Source organism: Thalassophryne amazonica, chromosome 15 (genome assembly GCF_902500255.1).
Source record: "Thalassophryne amazonica chromosome 15, fThaAma1.1, whole genome shotgun sequence".
Lineage (NCBI taxonomy): Eukaryota > Metazoa > Chordata > Actinopteri > Batrachoidiformes > Batrachoididae > Thalassophryne > Thalassophryne amazonica.
Genome location: NC_047117.1, coordinates 45,358,045 through 45,385,158, shown reverse-complemented (window position 1 = coordinate 45,385,158; position 27,114 = coordinate 45,358,045). Strand labels below are relative to the sequence as shown.

The window sequence follows — 27,114 nt, the reverse complement described above, 5'->3', positions numbered from 1 at the left end:
ACATTTAGTTTATATGTAATGAGTCTGGAATACATAAAATTTTAATTTTATGAAGTATCTTACAAAAAATATTTAACTTATTCATAATAATCAAATTTTTGAGATGCACCTGTATTTGCTCTTTGGAATGGTTCGGTCTGGAACCTGCAACCACCTCCCTCTGATATACTAATTGTTTGCATGTGTTACGCAGCAGTAGTAGCAAATCTTTGTGATTAAATAAAAACTGGTCAACCTCTGTACGTATGTAGGTAAGCAACCTTGTACTGATGTATTTAAAACAACATAAGTGCAATTATGGCCACTTGAAGTGAGAATGGAATTATTTTCCTTGATGCCATCTTTATACAGTGAGCTACCATTGTGTGAATTTTCAGTTAAATCCATCAGCTGGTGTAGGAGTTGATGGATTTACCCTACGAACAGTTCAAGAACTAAAGTGAGAGAAGCCAGGTTCCTGGAGATGTCATAAACTTAACACTGCAGCAATTATCTCCCATTTGATATTCAACTCAGCATGCAAACGTATGCTATATGAATTCATCAGTTCAGTGACACAGATGATCCAGCTAGTGTCGTGTTATTTATTGAAAAACAGCAACATTAACGGTCACCTACACCTGAAAAGCTTCTCACTGACAAGCAGACTGACACACATACGTACCTGTTCTGGTAACTGTAGTACGTGCCCCCAGTAGGGATGGTGCATAACTGTTTGCCATAGCAACATAGCGTTTGAGGAGAAAACTCATACTGCAGACAAAGTGAGATGACAGAGGTCAGAAAGAGTCCCAACAAATTCCTGAAGACTCAAACCTTTACCTTTGTTATACAACCCCTGGCAATAATTATGAAATCACCGGCCTCGGAGGATGTTCATTCAGTTGTTTAATTTTGTAGAAAAAAAGCAGATCACAGACATGACACAAAAATAAATTTCAAATGGCCGCTTTCTGGCTTTAAGAAACACTATAAGAAATCAAGAAAAAAAAATTGTGGCAGTCAGTAACGGTTCCTTTTTTAGACCAAGCAGAGGGAAAAAAATATGGACTCACTCAATTCTGAGGAATAAATTATGGAATCACCCTGTAAATTTTCATCCCCAAAACTAACACCTGCATCAAATCAGATCTGCTCGTTAGTCTGCATCTAAAAAGGAGTGATCACACACCTTCGAGAGCTGTTGCACCAAGTGGACTGACATGAATCATGGCTCCAACACGAGAGATGTCAATTGAAACAAAGGAGAGGATTATCAAACTCTTAAAAGAGGGTAAATCATCACGCAATGTTGCAAAAGATGTTGGTTGTTCACAGTTAGCTGTGTCTAAACTCTGGACCAAATACAAACAACATGGGAAGGTTGTTAAAGGCAAACATACTGGTAGACCAAGGAAGACATCAAAGCGTCAAGACAGAAAACGTAAAGCAATATGTCTCAAAAATCAAAAATGCACAACAAAACAAATGAGGAACGAATGGGAGGAAACTGGAGTCAACACCTGTGACCCAAGTGTAAGAAACCGCCTAAAGGAAATGGGATTTACATACAGAAAGCTAAACGAAAGCCATCATTAACACCTAAACAGAAAAAAACAAGGTTACAATGGGCTAAGGAAAGCAATCGTGGACTGTGGATGATGGGATGAAAGTCATATTCAGTGATGAATCTCGAATCTGCATTGGGCAAGGTGATGATGCTGGAACTTTTGTTTGGTGCCATTCCAATGAGATTTATAAAGATGACTGCCCGAAGAGAACATGTAAATTTCCACAGTCATTGATGATATGGGGCTGCATGTCAGGTAAAGGCACTGGGGAGATGGCTGTCATTACATCATCAATAAATGCACAAGTTTACGTTGATATTTTGGACACTTTTCTTATCCCATCAATTGAAAGGATGTTTTGGGATGATGAAATCATTTTTCAAGATGATAATGCATCTTGCCATAGAGCAAAAACTGTGAAAACATTCCTTGCAAAAAGACACATAGGGTCAATGTCATGGCCTGCAAATAGTTCGGATCTTAATCCAATTGAAAATCTTTGGTGGAAGTTGAAGAAAATGGTCCATGACAAGGCTCCAACCTGCAAAGCTGATCTGGCAACAGCAATCAGAGAAAGTTGGAGCCAGATTGATGAAGACTACTGTTTGTCACTCATTAGGTCCATGCCTCAGAGACTGCAAGCTGTTATAAAAGCCAGAGGTGGTGCAACAAAATACTAGTGATGTGTTGGAGCGTTCTTTGTTTTTCATGATTCCATAATTTTTTCCTCAGAATTGAGTGAGTCCATATTTTTTTTTCCCTCTGCTTGATCTAAAAAAGTAACCGTTACTAACTGCCACAATTTTTTTTCCCCTGATTTCTTATAGTGTTTCTTAAAGCCAGAAAGTTGCCATTTGAAATGACTTTAGTTTTGTGTCATGTCTGTGATCTGCTTTTTTCTACAAAATTAAACAAGTGAATGAACATCCTCCGAGGCTGGTGATTCCATAATTTTTGCCAGGGGTTGTAAACATTTATTTATGTTTGAAAGGTGAGAAACATGGAATAAATGTGCTGAAATAATTTGTTATTGTGATGACTGCTACTTTTACTTCATTTATCTAAATCACACTGTAATTTTTCAAACTCTCATTGAGACAAAATGTTTCATTCTCTTTCTCACCTTCCTCCCACAGCAGTAGCCCAGAGCCTGCATGACAGGGTCAATCTCTGATTCAAACACCTCCGCCAGTTTGGAGCAGTACTTGTAGACACGTGAAGTTTGCGGTTGTACAGCCAGGCATTGTTGAACATGAGCCAGACATCATCAACGTACTGCCATGGTTCCTGATATTGACCTGTGTCCAGCTTGCGCTTTATTGTAGACAGATCTACTGGGTTCTTAACAATGTCAAAATAGTCCTGGAAACACAAAAAGAGTGAAGGCTTCAGTATGCAAGATCAGGGAACATACACTTCTGCTCAAAAAGAAGCCTTCAATCCTCTAGAATAGTTAAAATTTAACTTCAGTTCTTCTCAACATGACTGTGACAGAAGAGTATCAAACAGTCTACCAATCCCCCATTTGTAAAGGTATAATTTCCATGTTAATTGATAATTTGAGATTTACAGTAAATGTGGAAAGTATTCACAAGTGCTCCACTTTTTCCACATTTTATGTTACAACCTTATTCCGTAAAGGAAAAATTATCCCCAAAATGACAAGATGAAAATAAAGTTAGTTTTTTTCTTAAATTTTTGCAAATTTATAAAAAACACAACAAAAAAAACTAAAAGCTGTTGATGCAGCTTTTGCAGCAGTTACAGACAAGTCTTTGCACAGCCATTTTCAAATCTCTCATGAGATGTTCAATAAGTTTCAGGTTTAGGCTCTGGCTGGGCCACTCAGACATTCACAGTTATCCTGAAGCCACTCCTTTATTATCTTGGTTGTGTGCTTAGGGTCATTGTTCTGCTGAAAGATGAACCACTGCCCCCCCCCCCCCCCCCAGTCTGAGGTCATGAGCACTCTGGAGCAGGTTTTCATCCAGGATGTCTCTGTACATTGCAACATTTATCTTTTCGTCAAACCTGACTAGTCTCCCAGTTCCTGCTGCTGAAATACATCCCCACAGCATGATTCTGCCACAATACTTCACTGTAGGGATGGTGTCTCATTTCATCCAAACATGATGCCTGGCATGCCAAAGAATTCAACTTTGTCTCATCAGACCAGAAAATTGTGTTTCTCATGGTCTGAGAGTCCTTCAGGTGTCTTTTGGCAAACTCCAGGTGAGCTGCCATGTGCCTTTTACTAAGGAGTGGCTTCCGTCTGGCCACTCTGCCATACAGGCCTGATTGGTGGATTGCTGCAGAGATGGTTGTACTTCTGGAAGGTTCTCCTCTCGCCACAAAGGAATCCCGAAGCTCTGACAAAGTGATCACCAGGTTCTTGGTGACCTCCCTGACTCAGGCCTTTCTCCCCTGATCACTCAGTTTAGACCGGTGTCCAGCTCTAGGAAGAGTCCTGGTGGTTCCCAACCTCTTACGAATGATTGAGGCCACTGTACTCACTGGGACCTTCAAGCAGCAGAAATGTTTCTGTACCCTTCCCCATATTTGTGCCTCGAGATAATCTTGTGTCAGAGATCTTCAGACAATTCTTTTCACTTCATCCTCAGTTTGTGCTCTGACGTGCACTGTCAACTATGGGAAATTATATGTAGACAGGTGTGTGCCTTTCCAGATCATCTAAAATCAACTGACTTTACCCCAGGTGGACTTCAATTAAGCTTAAGAAACATCTCACAGATGATCAAAGGAAACAGGATGCACCTGAGCTCAATTTTGAGCTTCATGGCCAAAGGCTGTTGTGAATACTTGTACATGTGAGTTCTTATGTTTTGTTTTTAATAAATTTGCAAAAATCTTTAAAAAAGAAAAAAAAACATCATTATGATGGTGTTTTGTGTGTAGAATTTTGAGGAAAAAAATGTTTCCCCCCATTTTGGAATAAGGCGTATGTAACATAATATAAATGGGACAAGTGAATCGCTTGAATACTTTCTGGATGCACTGAATACTGTTTTTATAAATAAATTACCTTTCATTATTAAAAGCAACTATGAAATCATAACTTCATGACTATAGCAGCCAAAACAGAGCACTGGCAGCACGTCTACAAGAAGGGTCACACGCCACCTCTATTTCCTGAGGAGGCTCTGGTGTCTGCCAAGCCATGTTGAAGCTGTTTTTACGCAGTCTGTGCGTGACCAGTGCTATCATGTTGCTGTTGTGTCCTTGTGCAGCAGGACCTGAGTGCAGTGACTGCCAACTAGACTCAAACTGATCAGGAAGGCCAGTGACATGTTGGGTGGAGCTGGACACTTTGTCTACTGTGTTTGGACAGGAAGATGCTGTCCAAGATATATACGGTAATAGACAATAGCTCCACCCCTTAACATGGTATCCTGGTGGACGCAGGAGGACTTTCAGTACAGACTTATTCCACCCAAATGTACCATAAAACATCACAGGAAATCATTCCTACCTGTGGCCATCAAACTGTGCAACTCCTCTGAAGTCAGGCACCCTGATCTTACAGGACTGGATGGATTTTTTATTTCTACATCTGTTTATATTGTACATGTTGTGTTATACTGTATACTTGTACGTTTGTGTATTTAAAACGGTTGTGTACTACTGTGTATTTAAAATCTATTTTGTATTCTATCTTTTCTTCTACTTGCCATTTTGTACTGAGCACATGGAACAAATGCAGTTTCTCCTGGGATCAATAAAGTATTCCGTTTCTGAGTCTGAATAAGGTGCCATGTAACTTTTTCTCATTTAAGTACTGGCATAAATGCAAAATATACACATTTCACACAACCAAGCATGGATTTTCTGCTCAAATCTATTTAACTGACCAGTGTACGGGAGGTACTTACTGGTATGCCGAGACGCATGGGATCTACAGGCTGTCTGAAAGGCAGTGATTCGGGGTCCTGCCTGTATAGAGACTCCAATGTTGGCATGAGAGCCTGTCGTAACTCTTCAGGCTTAAAAACTATAAACACAATGATGAAAACGCAGGTTAAATGCAGCTAAAATGCATTTACAATGCAAACAGACCAACACGGTGTCACTCCACTTGACAACACTTCTGACAAGACAATGACATTATACAGTTGCCACATATTCTGAATGTCTTCTTGTTTTGCTCAGCAGTGCAATGAGATTTTTTTGTGGCAAACTGTGACATATTACACAGTATTCACTCCAATGCTGTGTAAATATGTTATTTCTCAGTAACTGCATTGCAGCAATTAATTCTCAACCATGTTACATGAGACAATGCTCTGTGTGAATACTGGAAATGTTTAGCACTGTTGCCTCACAGCAAGGTTCTGGGTTTGTGTCCAGTCTGGACCATTCTGCATGCAGTTTGCACACTGTCCCAAATACTATGTGGATCTTCTCCAGACACTCTGGTTTTGTTCCACAGTAAAGACATTGCAAATAAACTACCTATCGCAGCAGTCTTCAACTCATTCCTGAAAGGGCTGAGAGGGTGCAGGTTTTCTTTGCAACCACCCACTCCACCAGGTGATATCACTGATTAATTGATTCCTTCTGCTCAAAGTGATGTTAATCAGTGAAATCACCTGGTAGAGTCGGGTGGCTGCAACAAAAAACCTGCACCCTCTCAGCCAATTCTGGAATGAGTTTGAAGAGCACTGACCTAGAGAGTCTAAACTGGCTATAGGAGAGAATGTTCATCTGTCAAGCCATTTACGACTTCTCTTTGGGGTGTACTCTTGCATACTGTCCAGCCCTCCATACCCTCCTGGATTACCTGATGGACATGGGCTGATGGTGAGTCGGCTTCAAAATAAGAATGCTGAATCAGTGAGAAATTTAGCTAGTCATTATCTATCTACAGGACGAGTGATAAAATAGCAGGAATGCACCGATACCACGTTTCTCCAGACAGAGTACAAGTACATACAGTGAGGAAAATAAGTATTTGAACACCCTGCGGTTTTGGAAGTTCTCCCACTTAGAAATCATTAAGTGGTCTGAAATTTTCATCTTAGGTGCATGTCCACTGTGAGACATAATCGAAAAAAAAAAAATCCGTAGATCATAATGTATGAATTTTTAAAATAATTTATTTGTATGTTACTGCTGCAAATAAGTATTTGAACACCTACTAACCAGCAAGAATTCTGGCTCACACACACCGTTAATTTTTCTTTAAGAAGCCCTCTTATTCTGCACTCTTTACCTGTATTAACTGCACCTGTTTGAACTTGTTACCCGTATAAAAGACACCTGTTCACACAATCAATCACACTCCAACCTGTTCACCATAGCCAAGACCAAAAAGCTGTCCAAGGACACCAGGGACAAAACTGTAGACCTGCACAAGGCTGGGATGGACTACAGGACAACAAGCTTGGTAGAAGACAACAACTGTTATGATTATTTATTAGAAACTGGAAGAAACACAAGATGACTGTCAATGTCCCTTGATCTGGGATTCCATGCAAGATCTCACTTTGTGGGGTAAGGATGATTCTGAGAAAGCTCAGAACTACACAGGAGGACCTGGTCAATGATCTGAAGAGAGCTGGGACCACAGTCACAAAGATTACATTAGTAACACATGATGCTGTCATGGTTTAAAATCCTGCAGGGCAGCAAGGTCCCCCTGCTCAAGCCAGCACATGTCCAGGCCCGTTTGAAGTTCACCAGTGACCATCTGGATGATCCAGAGGAGGCATGAGAGAACAAAGGGTGTCATGTGGTCAGATGGACCAGAATAGAGCTTTTGGAATCAACTCCACTTACCATGCTTAGGGGATGAGAACAACCCCAAGAAAACCATTCCAACCGTGAAGCATGGGGGTGGAAACATCATACTCTGGGGGGCTCTTCTGCAAAGGGGACAGGACAACTGCACCATATTGAAGGGAAGATGAATGGGGTCATGTATTGCAAGATTTTGGCAAACAACCTCCTTCCCTCAGTAAGAGCATTGAAGATGGGTCATGGCTGGGTTCCAGCATGACAATGACTCCAAACACACAACCAGGGCAACTAAGGAGGGGCTCGTAAGAAGCATTTTAAGGTCCTGGAGTGGCCTGGCCAGTCTCCAGACCTGAACTCAGTAGAAAGTATTGGAGGGAGCTGAAACTCCAAACCTGAAAGATCTAGAGAAGAACTGTATGGAGGAGTGGACCAAAATCCCTGCTGCAGTGTGTGCAAACCTGGTGAAAAACTACAGGAAACGTTGACCTCTGTAATTGCAAACAAAGACTACTGTACCAAATATTAACACTGATTTTCACTGGTGTTCAAATACTTATTTGCAGCAGTAACATACAATAAATTATTTAAAAAAAATCATACATTGTGATTTCCAGATTTTTTTTTTTTTTTGATTATGTCTCTTACAGTGGACATGCACCTAAGATGAACATTTCAGACCTCTCCATGATTTCTAAGTGGGAGAACTTGCAAAACCGCAGGGTGTTCAAATACTTATTTCCTCACTGTACATTTGAGTAATCGTCAATACCAAGTACTGATACAATATGTAATGATACATTACAGTTTTATGATGACTCTGAAAATGTTTTATTCATCAGTTGTTCCTTACTTTTTGACTGTCACCAATATCATTAGCTTTGTTTTAATTTGCAAACATTTCACTTAAATCATGTAACATCACTTTTTGACTACAACAAATTGTCCTTAACATTAACCATGTGTTTCTTAAACATGACACAGCCAGACATCTCACTGAAATGTAACCTGTGGACTTCAGCACTATAAAAAATAGAACACCAATAACTGAATTGAAACTGTCCATCACTAACTTTATTGATGTCTGTGAGGACTAAGCCTTTTTTTTTTTTAAATGTGAGGGCCAGATTCTTTTTGATGAAAAGAAGCTTCTCTGTGTTATCAACTGTGAGCCTGTTTCTGTTTTTATGTATAATGTGTAACACTGACATAAACAGCCTGTCAGGAATTTTCAATATATTATCAATGATTAATGTTCTTTACTTTGATATTGCTGTCTTTGATCTCATTCTACATATTTACATTTATATACGTGTTTCATTTTAATATTACTCTCTTTGTTAATCACTGAATTGCTAAAGTAGTTATATTCACTACACTGACCTGATTGATACATATCTATTCAGTGAACTGTTTAAGTAATCATTAAACTCCTCACAAGGGAAGATCGACCTTTGGCTCAGTGAGAGGGCAGACTGTTTTGCTGAGATCATGTTTTGCCTAGCGACAATTCTTGTCCTATCAGACTTTTTCAAACAATCTTTCTCGCCATCTTCTCTCTGTCCGACATCGGTCCAGGACAGAGACATGCTGCACAAGTCTTCTTTTAAAAACTTTAGCGCTCTAAAGGTTTGCAATGTCCACATGCTACCTTTAGCTAAAGCTTCGTGCAGGAGACACACAGCGTCACCGCAGCAACCAACCAGTCTCACTTTACGATAACTGTCGCAACAGCCAGGCTTATTTTCTCCGAGGACACTGATTTTTATCAGTGTTCGCGGACTGCCGCGGCCTTATAAAACTTGCACGATGTTGTTAAAAAAGAACACTTTGACATTTATAGACATTTTAAAAACTCAGTGACAATCATGATTACAGAGTAAAACACTAACACCTCCCCCCCATGATGAAATCCGCGGAATTTCACGGATCCACAGATTTTTCACAGCCCTACATTTCTTTTAGACGCTAAGAATTTACAAAAAGACGGAAAACCGTCCAATGACGGAGAATAAGCATCACTGCAAATCATAAGCTGTTGACCATCTACCTTTTAAAATACATGATATTTATGAAGACTGAAAAGAGTGTTAAAGCATTTCAAAAACCACAGCTAAAGCTTGTCGAATATTTTGAAAACCATGGCAAAATATCAATAACATACCTTAGAGTAAAAAATTCACATTCTTGGGTGAATTGCTGTAAATCCATTCAAAGCCACACTATCTTTTTTCCAATGAAAGAAAGTCTACATTAATAAAAAAGTCACATATCTTTATCTGTTATATAGATCAGTGCCCAAGGATTTATAAAACTTGAACAACGTCGTAACAAAAATAATGCTTTGCAATAGGCATTTTACAAACTTGGTGACGATCACAATTATGGAGTACAACACTAACACGACCCCCATGACAAAATCCACGGAATTCCGCGGATCCACAGTGTTTTCACAGCCCTGAAGAATTCAACCCTTTTATTTCCTGTTAATTATGGAATTTTTAAAATGTTAATTTACTTTCTTAATGCATTTATGAATTGTTTAGGTTCTTGTTATGATATACACACTATTATCATTATTATTTTATTTTAATATTGCTTCTATTTTGTCTTTTTTTTTTTTTAAATGGACCACAATGGAAATAAGTGTTTTCACTTTCTTGTGCATCCATGTATTTGGAATGTATTTGCAATTATATAATGTTCTTACAATGAACTTATGAAGTAAAATCACACAGGCACACTTTTAATATATAGATGATTTACTGCCTCCTGCTGGAATGGTGTGCGAGTTCAGAATGTAATCATCACTGTCCAATGTTCAGTCTTGTTAGCTAATAACCATAGTTTCTCCAAACATATTAGTCCTATCAACATTCCGTTTTGGCTGCATTCATCCTTGATCCAAAATACATAAACATACCAAGCATCAAATGTCAGCTCTCCCCTGCCTGCACACATGCAGGCAGGCAGAGCTTTTCGTATTTTCTGCATTCTGCCGCAAACAGGTGCTTCCATTTTTACAGTCCCTCAAACAGAGACTGCGGGAGAAGACATCAAATGCATTACAGTTGTCACATGGTAACAGCAACATGACACTTAACTAAACTGACTAAACCAATTGAAGTACAAAAACACAATAAATCAAGAACACTAGCAACACTGTTAAACAAACATGAACCACAATAACAATTAAAACCCCCAAACTCAACTCCCATGGTGCATTGCAGCACAATGTCCAGTGTTCACTGTTGTTAGCTAATATCACCAATTTCTCCAAAAACAGTCTTATCAACTTTACCTTTTTGCAGCATTCATCCTTGACCCAAAAATACACAAGCATCTCAAACAGCAAATATCAGCTCTCCCCAGTTTCTCTGTGATCAAAGCCATACACACATATACTCGCACGCAGAGGCCACTTGGCTATTATCATATAGATTCTCACTTAACACCTATTGTTTGATGTAATGCAGTGCATTGGAGGAAAACAAGAGTTTGATATATTTTCACAAAGGTGCATGTAAGCTTTTGTATGCAACGCTAGACTGTACACAAACAGACTGCACAAGTGTAGAGATGTGTGCAAAGATACATGGCTCCCCATGGCTTTTACAGGTTTTACTGGTGGTGGCTTCCATCATTTTGTATGAATGCTGAAAGCTGAACTGCTAAAGCAGCAAGCAACACAAAACTACATTCAAGTTAATGGTCCTCCATTCAACAAAGTTGTTTTCTTGAATAGAGATTAAAAAAACACAAAAACAAAACAAACATGCCCTTCATCAGCAGTGGCCTTTCATCATTACAGTGTGGGTGTGTGTCTGTTTACTTACGGTTCAGGGTCTAATACATCATTCTTCTTCCTTTCAAACTGGTCTTTTAATATCATTCTGAGTGACAGGGAAAAATGGGGGGAAGAAGGGCGAATTAAAAATACAGACATAAAATGTCTGGGTGACAATTATTTGTACCCGTTCATAAAATTACTGCAAATCACCATTTTCAGAGTCACTTTTCTTTACACATGTCATGGGCATGGATACATGAACATTTCCAAGTCACTCAATGTGTCTTGAACTTCACTTACATAATTTAGTAACAAAGATCGTGGTGGTGTATGGTAAATCTATGTTGAGTAGGGACTTCTCAAAATCGGTATGACTGTCCGAGCAGTAACACAAGCCACCACAACATTTATTGCAACTCTGAAGGAGATATACAATTGTGTTCAAAATAACAGCAGTATGTTTAAAAAAGTGAGTAAAGCTCAAAATCCTCAAAATAAGCTTTTCCATACACGCAAATGCATTGGGAACACTGCACATTCTATTCCAAATAAAAACATTAACAAATATGTATCAAATTTGTTATTATTCCTTTACAATAAGTGAAGAAAAAGGAATGCTAGGCTGTTCCAAAAAAAAGTGTCTATTTTTCTTTGTGACCCTTATTACACCCTTACAAGTGGCCCTTATTCAAGGACGAAGGCAGTAAATGTTGCACATGCCGGTTGTACAACCCCAATTCCAATGAAGTTGGGATGTTGTCTAAAATGTAAATAAAAACAGAATACAATGATTTGCAAATCCTCTTCAACCTACTCAAACACAAGATATTTAATGTTCAAACTGATAAACCTCATTGTTTTTGTGCAAATATTTGCTCATTTTGAAATGGATGCCTGCAACACATTTCAAAAAGCTGGGACAGTGGTATGTTTACCACTGTTACATCACCTTTCCTTGTAACAACACTCAATAAGCGTTTGGGAACTGAGGACACTAATTGTTGAAGCTTTGTAGGTGAGATTCTTTCCCATTCTTGCTTGATGTATGACTTTGGTTGTTCAACAGTCCAGGGTCTCTGTTGTCGTATTTTGCGCTTCTTAATGTGCCACACATTTTCAATGGGCAACAAGTCTGCACTGCAGACATGACAGTCTAGTACCCGCACTCTTTTACTACAAAGCCATGCTGTTCTAACATGTGCAGAATGTGGCATGGCGCTGTCTTGCTGAAATAAGCAGGGACGTCCCTGAAAAAGACGTTGCTTGGATGGCAGCATGTGTTGCTCCAAAACCCGGATGTACCTTTCAGCATTGATGGTGCCATCACAGATGTGTACGAGGTCTGTCCAAAAAGTATCAGACCTTTTAATTTTTTCAAAAACCTTATGGATTTGAATCACGTGTGCTTGCATGAGCCAACCTTGAACCTTCGTGCGCATGCGCAAGTTTTTCATGCCTGTCGGTTGCGTCATTCGCCTGTGAGTAGGCTTTGAGTGAGCACTGGTCCTCCCCCTCGTTGGATTTTCATTGCGAGGAAAATGTCTGAACAATTGGAGAAGCGCCGAATCAAATTTTTCCAGAAACTGTGAGAGACAGCCAGGTGGAAACCATTCGGAAGATTCAGACGGCTTTCGGTGGCTTTTCAGTCGAGTGAGTATCCGAGGAATGTGTAAGAGCTGGACATGTCACAACATGTCCTGTGAGACTTCCAACTTCTGCACGTCTTTCATTACAAAATCTCCTGTAACAGTGGAATGTGCCGAAAAAGTGCTGATGTCCACCTCTTCTGCAATTTCTCTGGTAGTCAGACGACGTCCTGGATCAACACAGCGTTCACTTTGGAAATGATCTGGTCGTTTCAGCCTGTTGATGGCCGCTCGGAGCGCGGCGCACCCTCCGCCATCTTTAAACCGGTTGTAACACTCCTTAATCTGTGTGATGCCCATACTATAGTCACTGAAAGCCGTCTGAATCTTCCGAATGGTTTCCACCTGGCTGTCTCTCAGAGTTTCCTGAAAATTGATGCAACAAGCTCCAAATGGTTCCACCTCGCAATGAAAATTCAACGAGGGGGTGGACCAGTGCTCACAGAAAGCCTGCTCACAGGCGATGATGCAACCGACAGGCGTGAAAAAAATCACGCATGCGCATGAAGGTCAAGGTTGGGCTCATGCAAGCACACGATTCAAATCCATATGGTTTTTGAAAAAAAATAAAAGGTCTGATACTTTTGGACAGACCTCGTAAGTTGCCCATGCCATGGGCACTAACACACCTCCATACCATCACAGATGCTGGCTTTGCACTTTGCGCTGGTAACATGTCTGGAGAAAACGACGTCCATGACTTCCTAAAGCAATTGAAATGTGGACTCATCAGACTACAGCACACTTTTCCACTTTGTGTTGTCCATTTCAAATGAGCTTAGGCCCAGAGAAGGCGGCGGCGGTTCTGGATGTTTGATGTATGGCTTTCACTTTGCATGGTAGATGTTTTAACTTGTATTTGTAAATGTAGCGTCAAACTGTTAACTGACAATGGTTTTCAGAAGTGTTTCCTAAGCCCATGAGGTAAGATCCTTTACACAATGATGTCAGTTTTAATGCAGTGCTGCCTGAGAGATCGAAGGTCATGCGTATTCAGTGTTTGTTTTCAGCCATGCTGCTTATGTGTAGAAAGTTCTCCAGATTCCTCTGAATCTTCTGATTATATTATGGACTGTAGATGATGGAATCCCTAAATTCCTTGCAATTAAGCACTGATAAACATTGTTCTTAAACTGTTGGACTATTTTTTCACGCAGTTGTTCACTAAGTGATGATCCTCGCCCCATCTTTGCTTGTGAATGGCTGAGCCTTTTGGTGATGCTCCTTTTATACCCATACCTCATGACACTCACAATTACTGTCCTCAGTTCCCAAAGGCTTACTGAGTGTTGAAGGAAAGATGATGTAACACAGTCGTAAGCATACCACTGTCCCAGCTTTTTTGAAAAGTGTTACAGGCATCCATTTCAGAATGAGCAAATATTTGCACAAAAAAAATAAAGTTTATCAGTTTGAACATTAAATATCTTGTCTTTGTGGTGTATTCAACTGTACTCTACAACAATAGGTTGTAGAGGATTTGCAAATCATTGTATTCTGTTTTTATTTACATTTTACACAACGTCCCAACTTCAATGGAATTGGGGTTGTAGTATAGTCCTCTCTGAAAATCTGAGTAAAATGAGTTGTTCCAGATATTGTTCAGAAAAACAGCGTACTTAAAATGGCAACCAAAAAGATGTGGAAGAAAAGGGAAAACTGCCATTCAAGTGGATTCAAGAATCCGCAGAATGGCAAAGACTCAGCCAAAAATCAGCTCCAGGGTGATTAAAGATGATTTAAAGTTACCTGTGAGTACTGCAACAATCAGAAGACGCCTATGTGAAAGCAAGCCATGGGCAAGAAGCCCTCACAAAGTCCCATTGTTGAAGAAATGAGATGCTGAAGAGGTTAGAGATAGCCAAAGAACACACTGACTGGCCTAAAGAGAAATGGCCCAACATTTTGTGGAGTGATGAAGCAAGATGGGTCTTTCTGGGTCTAGGGTCTGCATGGTGGAGAAAGCATCATGATAGGGAACGCTTCTCATACCTGTGGTTTTGGCCATATTTATCACATATTGCATTTATCAAAATACCTGAATGGCCATGTTTCCTTATACTGAAGAGGAACTGCCCTCAAAATGGGTGTTTCAACAAAACGACCTCAAATACACCAGCAAGTGAGTAGGCATCTTGGTTTCCAGACCAAAAGAACAGCATTATAGAGTGACCAGCCCAATCCCAAGATCTTAGCCAATAGAAAACTTGGGAATGAGTGAAATATTAGTTCAGTGATCCACAGTAATGCTAAATTGTCAAGCATTTTTCAGTTTTACAGTAAATGTTAGACTTTGTAAAGAAAAAATGCAGAGACTATGTTTTAACAGTCTAATATTCCCCTTGTTTCACTTTAGTTAAAGAACACATTTTTTCTCATGTTTTCATTTGTAATAGAATGTGCAGTGTACCAAACGCATTTACGTGTATGGAAATAAAAGCCATTATTAGGATTTTGAGTTTTACTCACTTTTTTAAACACACTGCCCTTATTTTGAACACAACTGTAGGCTTCTGTGATTGGTGATTTGGAGAGAGTGCACACTGTGCTACGTTTGTCTGTTTGATCATCATGTGCAAGGGAGTTTTCTTAACAAGATGTGAAATTTTCAGTAGTTTTCCAGAATCACATAGAAAATTCAGCTGGGATTAGTCCAATTTTGTTTTCCCTTACACAGGTTCTCTGCTTCATTTCACCATGAAGCTTTGACAGTGATGCAAAAGAAAATTAAAAAGTCTGGAACACTTCAGTTGTTTCATTAACAGCAGTTAACTTACGTCTGTGGCTGTGCAGGGTCATCTCCTAATGTCACACTCTCACCCTGAATCTCATTGAAGCATTTTTCACAGAAATGATATCTGGAAAGACACATTCAACATTTGCCACATTAAACACTAGACATCTAAGCAATCAACAAAGAGTCAGCAAAGTGTGTTTTTAAATCAGTACTGCCCCATTGTTGCAGCAGCAGTTCTGTGCTGCACTACTGCACATAGGTAAAGGTAAAGCTAGTAATGATCAGACATTTTGTACAGCTTCTGTTAACCAAGGTGGAAGGCAGCAATTCAAAAATGACAGAAAAAAGGAGATTAACTGTAAACTTTAGTTTAACTTTATGTAGAGATTTTACAATTGTGGCTTTCTGTTTGGTTGAAGCCTTTCAATCAACATTTAATTATATCGCTATTGACAGCAGCCAAAAGGTGTCCCAAGTACTTTACAGTAAAATCAAGGAATAAAAATTCATAAGAATAAAAGCAAACATACAACAGAATTAAATAAATACGTTTTGAGCTTTGATTAAAAAAGCGCTAGGTCAGAAATAGTGCGTAAATCAGGAGGTAACTTATTCCACAGTATAGGTCCAGCTACTGCAAAAGCAAGATCACCATTAAGTTTATAAAGTTTTTTGTCCTTGCAACTTCAAAACAAACTTGACCAGAAGACCACAATGTCCTACTGTCAGTGCAGTTAAAATTTCAGACAAAGCCATTAATGGCTTTAAAAACAAACAAAATCTTAGAAACAATTCTAAAATGAACTGGAAGCCAGTGGTGTGAGCAAAGTACGACTGTTCATTAAATTACCAATATAATTTAATTCTGAGGAACACTGATTTTGGTTTGAATATGAATCTTGTCGTGAAAGTGTAGTGACACGGACCCACAACAGGGGGCGCAAACGAACGGACAATAGAAGGAGTCAAATTTGAACACTTTACTGTTGTGAATGCCACAACCATACACAGCAGATTATAGAATGATACAAAGTCAATGGATAAAGGTGTCGTGTGGGCAGGCTCGACGATAGGAGATGTCCGTCTAAAGAAGAACCGGAACCACACGATTTCCTCCGCCACCGAACCCGAAGGATACTGGAGCCGCCAGGTCCCGAATCCCCCAGGTGGCCACCGTCTCCGCGTGTCGGATCTGGTACTGCTGGCGAAGAGCAAAGACAGTCAAGTGTGGGTGTGTACACCCAGTAACAACAACGGTGGGAATTCCACCGCCACCTCAAATCACACACTCGTGCAGCTCCTGTTTCAGCACTTATCTGGAAAGAGTGACAGGCAAAGACGTCGGCACTCTCACAAACCACCAATCAGCGGACAAGGCTCCACAGGAAAGAGGCTGCAAAAAGAGTTCAGACTAAGATACAGTTTAGTTTATGACTGAGAATATTACCTCCTTAGAAGAACGATATCTCGGCGACGTGGTGGAGGTGTCATCCTGCTTTTATCTGGGGTGAAGTGCAGATGATCGGTGACAGCTGTCATAGTTGATGAGTGACAGCTGTCACCTCGGCTGTTCCTGTGAGGCGGCAGCGCCCTCTCGTGCCTGAAGCCCGCACTTCAGGCAGGGCGCCCTCTGGTGGTGGGCCAGCAGTACCTCCTCTTCTGGCGGCCCACACAACAAATCTTGTTCATTTATATGGGAAACCAAGTAACACAGATATGACGTCATACTTCCTCGCTAGGTTTGTGCACTAACAGCATCTTCTCAGTGTGCTGGTTCAGTGAGGCTACAGCAGTGAGAACATTATAGTCTAATCAATTGGACCCACAGATTAGAAGAACATGTACATTATTAATAGTTCACCAAAATTTGGTTCCTGGGAAATTTTTGGGTCCTCTTTCCAATACAAGTATGACACACGTGATCCGGGCACTCTGGGACCCCCCAAAAATGACATTTTTCAAATGCCCACCTTAATTTCTCCATTTAAAAAAAAAAACAAACAAAACTTCTGCATAGGTCATATAACATGTGCATAAATGGATTTCTATTAATAGATTTTTTAAATAAAATACTCAAATTTAGACTTTAAAATTCCCCACAAACACAATTTTCAAGATTGCTGCCATTTCAGGAGGAGCTTATGTTACTTATTTCCTATTTGAGATATGTTGGTCAAGCTGGTGTAAAAATGTTCCTTTTGGTGTGACTGCTTCAGTGAGTTGAAAAAAATATATGACAACACTTAGTGAAAAAGCAACTTTTTCAAGTTGTTACCATGTCACCATTCTTCAAACATTTATGCATAATCGTAGAAAGCTGGTAATCGAGAAAGAAATGCTCTTGATCGGAAACTGATGTTCACTCCACAAATAGGTTTCACAAATAGACTGGCTAATTATGTTAAGAAATTATAAATTACAGACAGTTATTAAAAAACACATGCAAAAATAGTTATGTGTGATAACCTTTTGTCAAAAAAATATTTCTTGCCAGATGTAGAGAAGCTTGAATTTCTTGCCAGATGGTCAATCCTCTACTGGTGTCAAAATAAGATAGAAATGCCTGGTATCAATGTACAGCTTCATAATTTTTTTCCCCTCCACTTCAGATGATTTGTTAAAATGTTCTTATTAGAAAATGTGCCTGTAAAGACATACTGTCCATTTCATAAATTATATGAGTCATTATTTGGAAAATTCCTGAAATTTTGAGTGCCCATTTTAAAAAATGTTTAGGGGTCAAGGAGTGGCCAAATCATGTGCGTCATCGAAAAAAGCACACAAAAATATACTAGGAACAAAATTTTGGTGAACTGTTCAAAAGCTGCATGATTTTTTTCCTTAACCAACAGACTATTAAACATCAAGTTCTGCTTGCCTTCTCTTGCTTGCCTCTACTGGTGGTTGGCTCTCACTGCGGTATTGTATCACTTCCTGTTCCGGAGCACAGCGGTGTTGTTGCTGTATCTGTTAGCTGTTTAATCTGCGCAGTTAGATTGATCTAGTTACCTAGATAACAATTTGTTTCACAGTGTAATCTTCACGTGCCTTAACTAAAGCACTGCCTCTGCTGAATCACCTCTAAATTATTTATCTCCTGTCTCTCCCGCACTTTTCTGCTCTGGGTGTGAAATGTTTAGTTATTCCTCGGCCTCCTTTAGCAGTAATGGTACTTGTAATAAGTGTATCTTATTTGTAGCTTTGGAGGCCAGGCTGGGCGAATTGGAGACTCGGCTCCGCACCGTGGAAAATTCTACAGCTAGCCAGGCCCCTGTAGTCGGTGCGGACCAAGGTAGCTTAGCCGCCGTTAGTTTCCCTCTGGCAGATCCCGAGCAGCCGGGAAAGCAGGCCGACTGGGTGACTGTGAGGAGGAAGAGTAGTTCTAAACAGAAGCCCCGTGTACACCGCCAACCCATTCACATTTCTAACCATTTTTCCCCACTCGGCGACACACCCGCCGAGGATCAAACTCTGGTTATTGGCGACTCTGTTTTGAGAAATGTGAAGTTAGCGACACCAGAAACCATAGTCAATTGTCTTCCGGGGGCCAGAGCAGGTGACACTGAAGGAAATTTGAAACTGCTGGCTAAGGCTAAGTGTAAATTTGGTAAGATTGTAATTCACGTCGGCAGTAATGACACCCGGTTACGCCAATCGGAGGTCACTAAAATTAACATTGAATCGGTGTGTAACTTTGCAAAAACAATGTCAGACTCTGTAGTTTTCTCTGGGCCCCTCCCCAATCGGACCGGGAGTGGTATGTTTAGCCGCATGTTCTCCTTGAATTGCTGGCTGAGTGGTGTCCAAAAAATGAGGTGGGCTTCATAGATAATTGTCAAAGCTTCTGGGGAAAACCTGGTCTTGTTAGGAGAGACGGCATCCATCCCACTTTGGATGGAGCAGCTCTCATTTCTAGAAATCTGGCCAATTTTCTTAAATCCTCCAAACCGTGACTATCCAGGGTTGGGACCAGGAAGCAGAGTTGTAGTCTTACACACCTCTCTGCAGCTTCTCTCCCCCTGCCATCCCCTCATTACCCCATCCCCGTTGAGACGGTGCCTGCTCCCAGACCACCAATAACCAGCAAAAATCTATTTAAGCATAAAAATTCAAAAAGAAAAAATAATATAGCACCTTCAACTGCACCACAGACTAAAACAGTTAAATGTGGTCTATTAAACATTAGGTCTCTCTCTTCTAAGTCCCTGTTAGTAAATGATATAATAATTGATCAACATATTGATTTATTCTGCCTTACAGAAACCTGGTTACAGCAGGATGAATATGTTAGTTTAAATGAGTCAACTACCCCGAGTCACACTAACTGCCAGAATGCTCGTAGCACGGGCCGAGGCGGAGGGTTAGCAGCAATCTTCCATTCCAGCTTATTAATTAATCAAAAACCCAGACAGAGCTTTAATTCATTTGAAAGCTTGACTCTTAGTCTTGCCCATCCAAATTGGAAGTCCCAAAAACCAGTTTTATTTGTTATTATCTATCGTCCACCTGGTCGTTACTGTGAGTTTCTCTGTGAATTTTCAGACCTTTTGTCTGACTTAGTGCTTAGCTCAGATAAGATAATTATAGTGGGCGATTTTAACATCCACACAGATGCTGAGAATGACAGCCTCAACACTGCATTTAATCTATTATTAGAATTAACTGGCTTTGCTCAAAATGTAAATGAGTCCACCCACCACTTTAATCATATCTTAGATCAAGTTCTGACTTATGGTATGGAAACTGAAGACTTAACAGTATTCCCTGAAAACTCCCTTCTGTCTGATCATTTCTTAATAACATTTACATTTACTCTGATGGACTACCCAGCAGTGGGGAATAAGTTTCATTACACTAGAAGTCTTTCAGAAAGCGCTGTAACTAGGTTTAAGGATATGATTCCTTCTTTATGTTCTCTAATGCCATATACCAACACAGTGCAGAGTAGCTACCTAAACTCTGTAAGTGAGATAGAGTATCTCGTCAATAGTTTTACATCCTCACTGAAGACAACTTTGGATGCTGTAGCTCCTCTGAAAAAGAGAGCTTTAAATCAGAAGTGCCTGACTCCGTGGTATAACTCACAAACTCGCAGCTTAAAGCAGATAACCCGTAAGTTGGAGAGGAAATGGCGTCTCACTAATTTAGAAGATCTTCACTTAGCCTGGAAAAAGAGTCTGTTGCTCTATAAAAAAAGCCCTCCGTAAAGCTAGGACATCTTACTACTCATCACTAACTGAAGAAAATAAGAACAACCCCAGGTTTCTTTTCAGCACTGTAGCCAGGCTGACAAAGAATCAGAGTTCTATTGAGCCGAGTATTCCATTAACTTTAACTAGTAATGACTTCATGACTTTCTTTGCTAATAAAATTTTAACTATTAGAGAAAAAATTACTCATAACCATCCCAAAGACGTATCGTTATCTTTGGCTGCTTTCAGTGATGCCGGTATTTGGTTAGACTCTTTCTCTCAGATTGTTCTGTCTGAGTTATTTTCATTAGTTACTTCATCCAAACCATCAACATGTCTATTAGACCCCATTCCTACCAGGCTGCTCAAGGAAGCCCTACCATTATTTAATGCTTCGATCTTAAATATGATCAATCTATCTTTATTAGTTGGCTATGTACCACAGGCTTTTAAGGTGGCAGTAATTAAACCATTACTTAAAAAGCCATCACTTGACCCAGCTATCTTAGCTAATTATAGGCCAATCTCCAACCTTCCTTTTCTCTCAAAAATTCTTGAAAGGGTAGTTGTAAAACAGCTAACTGATCATCTGCAGAGGAATGGTCTATCTGAAGAGTTTCAGTCAGGTTTTAGAATTCATCATAGTACAGAAACAGCATTAATGAAGGTTACAAATGATCTTCTTATGGCCTCAGACAGTGGACTCATCTCTGTGCTTGTTCTGTTAGACCTCAGTGCTGCTTTTGATACTGTTGACCATAAAATTTTATTACAGAGATTAGAGCATGCCATAGGTATTAAAGGCACTGCGCTGCGGTGATTTGAATCATATTTATCTAATAGATTACAATTTGTTCATGTAAATGGGGAATCTTCTTCACAGACTAAGGTTAATTATGGAGTTCCACAAGGTTCTGTGCTAGGACCAATTTTATTCACTATATACATGCTTCCCTTAGGCAGTATTATTAGACGGCATTGCTTAAATTTTCATTGTTACGCAGATGATACCCAGCTTTATCTATCCATGAAGCCAGAGGACACACACCAATTAGCTAAACTGCAGGATTGTCTTACAGACATAAAGACATGGATGACCTCTAATTTCCTGCTTTTAAACTCTTAAGTTATTGTACTTGGCCCCACAAATCTTAGAAACATGGTGTCTAACCAGATCCTTACTCTGGATGGCATTACCCTGACCTCTAGTAATACTGTGAGAAATTTTGGAGTCATTTTTGATCAGGATATGTCATTCAAAGCGCATATTAAACAAATATGTAGGACTGCTTTTTTGCATTTACGCAATATCTCTAAAATTAGAAAGGTCTTGTCACAGAGTGATGCTGAAAAACTAATTCATGCATTTATTTCCTCTAGGCTGGACTATTGTAATTCATTATTATCAGGTTGTCCTAAAAGTTCCCTGAAAAGCCTTCAGTTAATTCAAAATGCTGCAGCTAGAGTACTAACAGGAACTAGAAGGAGAGAGCATATCTCACCCATATTGGCCTCTCTTCATTGGCTTCCTGTTAATTCTAGAATAGAATTTAAAATTCTTCTTCTTACTTATAAGGTTTTGAATAATCAGGTCCCATCTTATCTTAGGGACCTCATAGTACCATATCACCCCAATAGAGCGCTTCGCTGTCAGACTGTAGTAGAATGGGAGGCAGAGCCTTCAGCTTTCAGGCTCCTCTCCTGTGGAACCAGCTCCCAGTTCAGATCAGGGAGACAGACACCCTCTCTACTTTTAAGATTAGGCTTAAAACTTTCCTTTTTGCTAAAGCTTATAGTTAGGGCTGGATCAGGTGACCCTGAACCATCCCTTAGTTATGCTGCTATAGACTTAGACTGCTGGGGGGCTCCCATGATGCACTGAGTGTTTCTTTCTCTTTTTGCTCTGTATGCACCACTCTGCATTTAATCATTAGTGATTGATCTCTGCTCCCCTCCACAGCATGTCTTTTTCCTGGTTCTCTCCCTCTGCCCCAACTAGTCCCAGCAGAAGACTGCCCCTCCCTGAGCCTGGTTCTGCTGGAGGTTTATTCCTGTTAAAAGGGAGTTTTTCCTTCCCACTGTCGCCAAGTGCTTGCTCACAGGGGGTCGTTTTGACCGTTGGGGTTTTTACGTAATTATTGTATGGCCTTGCCTTACAATATAAAGCGCCTTGGGGCAACTGTTTGTTGTGATTTGGCGCTATATAAATAAAATTGATTGAACTGATTGATTCTGACACCCAGGTAAACTGTACACAGCACACAAGGTATTCTGCAGCCCGGAGAGCTGTGCCTGCATTGTGAGGGGAACCATTCAAACGCTGAGAAGAACATAAGGGGTCCTGAATAAGCCGGCGTGCAAGTCTGTGTCTGCTGTCTGTTGATGTTGGACAGAGTTCTGACAGGCAGAAAGATGATTTTTGAGCAGATAATAGAAGTGCTCTGTAGGTGGTTGGTTTTTTTTAAGAGGGCGACTGAGTGAAACCAACAAATGATGAAGAATGTGATGACTCTCAATGAAGGAACAGAAGAATCTGTGGAAGATGTTTTAGCTGATCTAACAAGAATTGAGCATTTTCGGAAGTACAACTGGGTCTAAAAATGTTCCAAGGGAAACACTGGTAGAACTATAGTTCTTGTTGTTATAGCCAGCATGTATTGCCACGATTAGGTTTCAGCTGCCTGCACTGAAATGATACAAATGTGGCAGGAATTCAAGTAAACACTTATTTTGCCTACACCCCTATTAGATAGGGTGCTGTTCAATGTTCATTTTTTTTCAATTTCAATTTATATAGGACCAAATCACAACAAAGTTGCCTCAAGGCGCTTCACACAAATAAGGTCTAACCTTACCAACCCCCAGAGCAAGCACACAGGCGACAGTGGTAAGGAAAAACTCCCTCTGATGAACTGAGGAAGAAGTCTCAAGCAGACCAGACTGAAAGGGGTGACCCACTGCTTGAGTCATGCTACTGACACAATTTACAAAAAGAATATACAGGAAATATTGCCGGTGCACAGGAGGGTTACAGAAAGAGACCCCACTCCCATCTCTGGATGGAGCCGCACCTCAGAGAGAAAAAAACAGAATCAGGCATCAGAAAGATAACAAATACAGTATAATTTGTCAGCATTAAGCAACAAGAAAAACAAAAGAAATACTAAGGTGATCGCCAGCCACTAGCCCTAAGCTTCACGAAAAGACCCAGAATTTAGATAAAGTTGAGACTGCGGCACGCTCCGTTTCCTAATAAAATGAATTAAAAGAGTAAAAAGCATAGTAACAAACTATGCCTGTATGCTAGCCACATGAAAGGGAAAATAATTGCATCTTAGGTCTGGACTTGAAAGTCTGTACAGAATCTGACTTTTATTGATGCAAGGAGATCATTCCACAGAAAAGGGGCATGATAAGAGAAAGCTCTGGGACTGCAGACTTTATTCACCCTAAGGAGGTGCCAGTCCGTGAATAATTTTATAGGGTAGTAGCAGAACCTTAAAAATCTGATTTCACAGGGACAGGATGCGGTGAAGAGATACCAAAATGGGTGTAATGTTGTCAAACTTCCCGCTTCATGTCAAAAGTCTGGCAGCAGCATTTTGAACCAACTGAAGACCCCTAATGCTGGACTGTGGTAAACCAGAAAATAGAACATTGCAATAATCCAATCTCGAAAAGAAACGCATGAATCATGGCCTCAGCATCAGCCATAGACTGGATGGGACGAATCTTTGCTATATTTCACAGGTGGAACAAAGCAGGCCTCATAATATCTCTAATGTGGAGGTCAAAAGACAACGTAGGATCAAAAATTACAGTGGACAACTGTCACTGGATTTTATGACATATGTTACCCTGTAACATGATAACTAAGCATGACACATGATGCAAACTGAAGTGCTCTGAAATCTCCTGGCAGACAGTTGTGCTGACCTTGGACTTTATAAAATAAAGTGGACCAACAGTAGCAAATGACATGACACCCCAATTATCACAGACTGTGGAAACTTCACACCAGACTTCAAACAAATTGGATTCTGTGCCTCTTCAACGTTCCTCCATGGTGGGTTGATATCCAAATGAATGCAAAATTTGGTTTAATCTGAAAAGAAAACTTTGGACTACTCAGCTGCTGTCCATTTCTTTATCTCCTTTATCCAGGTAAGATGCTTCTGACATTAACTATGTTTCAGAAGTGGGTTAACACTCTGAATGTGACACTTGTAGCCCATTTCCTAGACACCTCTGTGTGGTGGCTCTTCATGCAGTGACTGTAGCCCTGGTCCACTCCTTGTGAAGTTCACTCCAAGTTCTTGAATTGGCTTTGTTTCACAATATTCTCAAGGCTGCTGCCACCCTTGTTGCTTGTGAATCTTTTCCTATCACACTTTTCCTTTCCAGTCATCTCTTTCCATGAATATACTTTAACACAGCACTCTGAAGACAGCCAACCTTTCAGCAATAACATTCTGTGGCTTACCCTGCTTGTGGAGGATGTACGTGAACATCTTCTGGACAACTGTAGTGAGAGCCTTGCATGGCAGCACCCTGACATCGGCGTGTGAGTGTGTGAATGCAAGCCATTACTGTGAAGTGCTTTGAGCTTCTGCTATAAATGGAAAAGAGCTATATAAATGCAGTCCAGTCAAGTCAGCCATCTTCCCAATAATTGTGGTTTTGTGTACTGAACGAGACAAAGAGATTCATGGAATTTAGGGAGCATAAACAGTGACTTGAAATTAAATACTGTAATATTTTGAGATTCACATTTTCTGTTTTTAGAGCTGTAGGCCATAATTATGAAAATTAAAATGACCAACCACCCCCCCAAAAGCCCCTTAAAAAAAACAAAAAAACAAACATTTTAGTTTATATGTAATGAGTCTGGAATACATAAAATTTTAATTTTATGAAGTATCTTACAAAAAATATTTAACTTATTCATAATAATCAAATTTTTTGAGATGCACCTGTATTTGCTCTTTGGAATGGTTCGGTCTGGAACCTGCAACCACCTCCCTCTGATATACTAATTGTTTGCATGTGTTACGCAGCAGTAGTAGCAAATCTTTTGTGATTAAATAAAAACTGGTCAACCTCTGTACGTATGTAGGTAAGCAACCTTTGTACTGATGTATTTAAAACAACATAAGTGCAATTATGGCCACTTGAAGTGAGAATGGAATTATTTTCCTTGATGCACATCTTTATACAGTGAGCTACCATTGTGTGAATTTTCAGTTAAATCCATCAGCTGGTGTAGGAGTTGATGGATTTACCCTACGAACAGTTCAAGAACTAAAGTGAGAGAAGCCAGGTTCCTGGAGATGTCATAAACTTAACACTGCAGCAATTATCTCCCATTTGATATTCAACTCAGCATGCAAACGTATGCTATATGAATTCATCAGTTCAGTGACACAGATGATCCAGCTAGTGTCGTGTTATTTTATATGAAAAACAGCAACATTAACGGTCACCTACACCTGAAAAGCTTCTCACTGACAAGCAGACTGACACACATACGTACCTGTTCTGGTAACTGTAGTACGTGCCCCCAGTAGGGATGGTGCATAACTGTTTGCCATAGCAACATAGCGTTTGAGGAGAAAACTCATACTGCAGACAAAAGTGAGATGACAGAGGTCAGAAAGAGTCCCAACAAATTCCTGAAGACTCAAACCTTTACCTTTGTTATACAACCCCTGGCAATAATTATGAAATCACCGGCCTCGGAGGATGTTCATTCAGTTGTTTAATTTTGTAGAAAAAAAGCAGATCACAGACATGACACAAAAATAAATTTCAAATGGCCGCTTTCTGGCTTTAAGAAACACTATAAGAAATCAAGAAAAAAAAATTGTGGCAGTCAGTAACGGTTCCTTTTTTAGACCAAGCAGAGGGAAAAAAATATGGACTCACTCAATTCTGAGGAATAAATTATGGAATCACCCTGTAAATTTTCATCCCCAAAACTAACACCTGCATCAAATCAGATCTGCTCGTTAGTCTGCATCTAAAAAGGAGTGATCACACACCTTCGAGAGCTGTTGCACCAAGTGGACTGACATGAATCATGGCTCCAACACGAGAGATGTCAATTGAAACAAAGGAGAGGATTATCAAACTCTTAAAAGAGGGTAAATCATCACGCAATGTTGCAAAAGATGTTGGTTGTTCACAGTTAGCTGTGTCTAAACTCTGGACCAAATACAAACAACATGGGAAGGTTGTTAAAGGCAAACATACTGGTAGACCAAGGAAGACATCAAAGCGTCAAGACAGAAAACGTAAAGCAATATGTCTCAAAAATCAAAAATGCACAACAAAACAAATGAGGAACGAATGGGAGGAAACTGGAGTCAACACCTGTGACCCAAGTGTAAGAAACCGCCTAAAGGAAATGGGATTTACATACAGAAAAGCTAAACGAAAGCCATCA

The 27,114-nt window shown here is 40.0% G+C and overlaps 1 protein-coding gene and 1 long non-coding RNA gene across 2 annotated transcripts in view; one reads left to right on the top strand and one right to left on the bottom strand.

Moving 5' to 3' along the window:
• Positions 1 to 27,114, bottom strand: part of LOC117525998 (histone lysine acetyltransferase CREBBP-like) — a 228,177-nt gene that overhangs the window by 126,158 nt on the left and 74,905 nt on the right. Inside the window, 3 exon segments of the mRNA XM_034187989.1 lie at positions 11,141 to 11,197; positions 15,518 to 15,598; positions 26,203 to 26,291. Of these exon segments, the coding sequence (XP_034043880.1) occupies positions 11,141 to 11,197; positions 15,518 to 15,598; positions 26,203 to 26,291 (227 nt within the window).
• Positions 45 to 17,455, top strand: LOC117526002. Its single transcript, XR_004565191.1, has 4 exons — positions 45 to 54; positions 570 to 572; positions 2,648 to 2,654; positions 17,334 to 17,455. It is a non-coding gene; the product is annotated as an uncharacterized LOC117526002 (long non-coding RNA).